This window comes from Condylura cristata, unplaced genomic scaffold (genome assembly GCF_000260355.1).
Source record: "Condylura cristata isolate star-nosed mole 26May11 unplaced genomic scaffold, ConCri1.0 scaffold00010, whole genome shotgun sequence".
Taxonomy (NCBI): Eukaryota; Metazoa; Chordata; class Mammalia; order Eulipotyphla; family Talpidae; genus Condylura; species Condylura cristata.
In genome coordinates, this window is record NW_004567111.1 from 7,808,870 (window position 1) to 7,812,361 (window position 3,492).

Genomic DNA, 3,492 nt, shown 5'->3' on the forward strand with positions numbered 1-3,492 from the left:
AACGTTTATTTTTTTTATAGAAAGCCACAACAGAAAATGATTCGTCTGTAACTCTGTAAGAACATTTACATCCACACAATCAACCAATTCTCCAAATTCCTATTTTTAAAAATAGTAGGGGAGTGTTAATTATCGGAGGGCCCCCCCGGATCATTCTGTGAACAGTTCACTTTACAACAAAGTTGTAGCGGCACGCTTTCAGACGTAAGCGTTTTTATCAAACTGTTTGGAAGGGCTGGTGGGTTTAAAATCTCCTCCTCCGGGATACTTTGTCCTAGAAGACATGACAGATGTGGCCCCGTTGTAAGCGTAGCCCATCCTGAAAGACAAAACACACACAGTCTGGTCCGCTTCATCCTCCCCCTGCAGGGCAAACACGAAGCGCCCAGTCCTCACGTGTCGGCCCATTGCTAAGCTGAGGTCTTCCGCTGATCACTTTTACTTAGTTTTCTTCCCCTTCTCTGGCCCACAGAAATATTTCAGTGTTACTTCTGATTGTTTGCTGTGGCAGAGGGAATCTGGGCAGAAGAAACCAATAGCCTGTCTATTTGCTCAGTTTCTCTCCTTCAAAATTGTTTCTTAAAAGATCTTCTGGGAACCCAGGCCACAGGTGACCGGCAGCAGTTTCTGCACATGTGGAAATGAGGAGATCCAAGATGAAGTTTGTACCCTCATCCCTAGACCCGTCTCTCTACTGACAGGAGTAGCTTTTGAATGAAAGAAGAGCTCCAGTTTCTAAAGAAACTATAGTTACACTGCTATACCTAATATCCCTTTACTAGATTTAATAATGCCACAGTCACTGTGTGTTCCTACCCCTCCCCAATGGAGGACTTTGGAAGTTTTCTTAGAACCATAGGAACGAGCTAGAATTTGTCCACCTGGAATAATTCAGAGCAGGATTGTACTTTTAAATAAGTCATTTTCATCTATTTTTCCATACCTGGGCGCTTTGTTGTTATCAGATATTGAAAAGCAAAATATGACACCGCCGATAATGCAGAGTGAGGCTCCCGCCCAGCCGATGAACAGAGCAGCTCCTAATTCGTACCTGTGAGAAAGCAGCGCACGAATGTTACAGCTTCCTTCCTTCAGGGGTAAACAGTACTTCACACATCTAGTCAACATTAAACACTCCTTATCATTTTTGGCTTTTGGAGCCTGCACAAGAAATAACAAAACCTTGCATCTGTATAATGCCTTAAACTTTCTCACTAAATGTCTCCCTAGCCATCACCAACACCATGTCCCCAGCATCCCAAGAGGGATGAAGGGGTCCCTCCAGGCCCGGAGGAGCAGAATCAGCCACGCCTGGCCTTCTGGCTCGGCCAACGTCTGCCTTTCTGGGCTCTGCCTGAACCTCACAGCGCTTTCCCGGCTCTTAGACTGCGGTGCAGGGTAAATTGTATAAGCTCCGCATTCCTAGCTCAGGTTGCTAACTGCGTTAAGCACCTGCTGTGTGCAGAGCAGGACACCAGGTGCAGGAGGGAAGCAAAACATGCCACACACACACGCCACTTTGGCCAGAGGCTTATTTTGAACCGAAGGCAACTGAGAAGAACAGATCCAAGAACTGTCCCCATCTGCCTTGAAGCAGCTCATCATTTTTTTGCCTCCTGCCTGCCAGTGTCTACCAGACAAGTGAAATACAAGGGCCACAGAAGACCCTCCTCAGCGGGAGAAAGCACCAGACGAACCCACAGAGCAAACTAGCCCTTACCTACTAGTTTCCCCAGGCATCTACCGTGCCATTATCTACCACCCCTTGGATGTCAAAGTCTTTTTTCTTTGCGGCGTCTCCTCTACAGGAGGTGCTTCTCCTGTTTCGCTCTTATTAATCACGTTCTCACCACCCGGGGCTGTGCTTCGCTGGTGTTCCCATGGACACGTGCTGCACATATCAGTCATGTTTCCCATGTTTATCTGACTTTCGTCAAGTCTAATTTGCTGGGCCCTATTCAGAGAACTTTAACAAATGCTGGTTTTCTTCCTCTATGGTGCCCATAAAAGCTCAGCAATTGACACAGCACTTGGTGGTATCAAAGTTTACTGGACTGTGAATAAGGAACAACTCTGGTGTCACGACGGGCTGCTGCCCAGCACCTCCGGGGCGGCTGGCCCAGCACTGCTGACCAAGGTGGCTGGTGCCCTGCGCTGCAGAGGCCGCTGCTAAGTGTTAAGAAGGAAGTCTTGCCCGTGGAGAGCTGGAGGAAGGCGTTCCAGGAGGAACATCCACCCAGAGAAACAGTTATGAGAAAAAAGTGCCAAGACCCCAGGGAATGGGTGTGTTGTCTATTTGCTTACCCTCTTCCTGAACAGGCTCGTTTTTTATTTATTCTATTAAATATTTATTTATCTGTGCATACAATAACTGGGATACAGGCCAGAAGTACAGGGGGTGAGAGAATTTACTAGAGACAGCATGAGGAGCAGAACAGATCTACTGAATACCCTGCCGAGGGGAGACAGGAGGGGTCTGCTGCACCATGTGGGTCACCTCCCTCTCTGGGGATCAAACCTGTGCTGCAGTGGCTGCAGACAGCTTCATCATGCTGACCATTGACCTGTTGTGCCACCAGGGGAGGGCCAAAAATTCATTTTTAAAATAAAAAGTTGATTCTCAAACTTTTCTGACTCCATCAGAAGGCACAATTAAATGGACACAGTTCCCCCACCAAGGGCACATTTCAGGAGAAGGATCTGTTTTGATCATATTGGTCCACAGACAAGGTGAGACAGGAAAGAGGTGAGGGTGGGAAGGGAAAAGCCAGGGCCAAGATCACCTTCCTCTGTTGACCAGGTAGAGCCGGGTGTTAGGTATCAAGGCCAAATGGGGTTAGGACAGCAGCTGGCCTGAGCTGCCCGGGCCTCATCCCTTCCCACACACCTGTCGCCCTGTCTGAACTCTGGCACAGCAGGGCGGGGCAGGGCAAGGCCAGGCTGTGTGGTCCGGCTGGCACAGCACCAGTTCCACAGTGTCACATGAAAGCTACTCTCCTTAAACATCACGTTAGACACTGAAATGGAGGCCTCCTCTCCTCAGGTCAGACCTGCCATCTTGACATCGGACAACATCACGCAAATGAGGTGAGCAGGGGGCTGTCAAGTCAGGGCCACACGCCATTGGAAACATCTTGAGAACATCAAGAGTCCTGTATGTACCATCAGGCTCCTCACCCGCTGTCGCCCTTCCAGTGCAAAGACAACTGACGGCATGAACATACCCAGAGCATCTACTCGGAGCGTGTGTTTTAGGACGGTCACAATGTCGTGGTACTTCTATTTTTCTCCCTGAGGTTTAGGCTGTGTTCTGTCCTGAAAACACCTTAGTGTTGTTCTCAGGGTAAGTACCCAAGCAATGGTCTAAGATTTCTCCTAAAATATTTAGCTTTACTAGACATGGAAACAGCCCAAATGCCCAAAAGTAGATGACTGGATTAAAAAGATGTGGTACATATACACAATGGAATATTACTCAGCAAGCAAAAAGAT

General features: G+C 48.2%; 1 protein-coding gene across 2 annotated transcripts in view; it reads right to left on the reverse strand.

Annotated features, from left to right (window-relative positions):
- Nucleotides 1–3,492, reverse strand: part of CLDN10 (claudin 10) — a 100,673-nt gene continuing 97,181 nt past the window's right edge. For both annotated transcript variants that reach the window (XM_004680066.2, XM_004680065.2), the window contains exons 4-5: nt 944–1,051; nt 1–319 (exon numbers count right to left, since the gene is read on the reverse strand). In XM_004680066.2, coding sequence (XP_004680123.1) covers nt 199–319; nt 944–1,051 — 229 coding nt within the window. In that variant the 3' untranslated portion in view covers nt 1–198. The remainder of the gene's footprint in view (nt 320–943; nt 1,052–3,492) is intronic.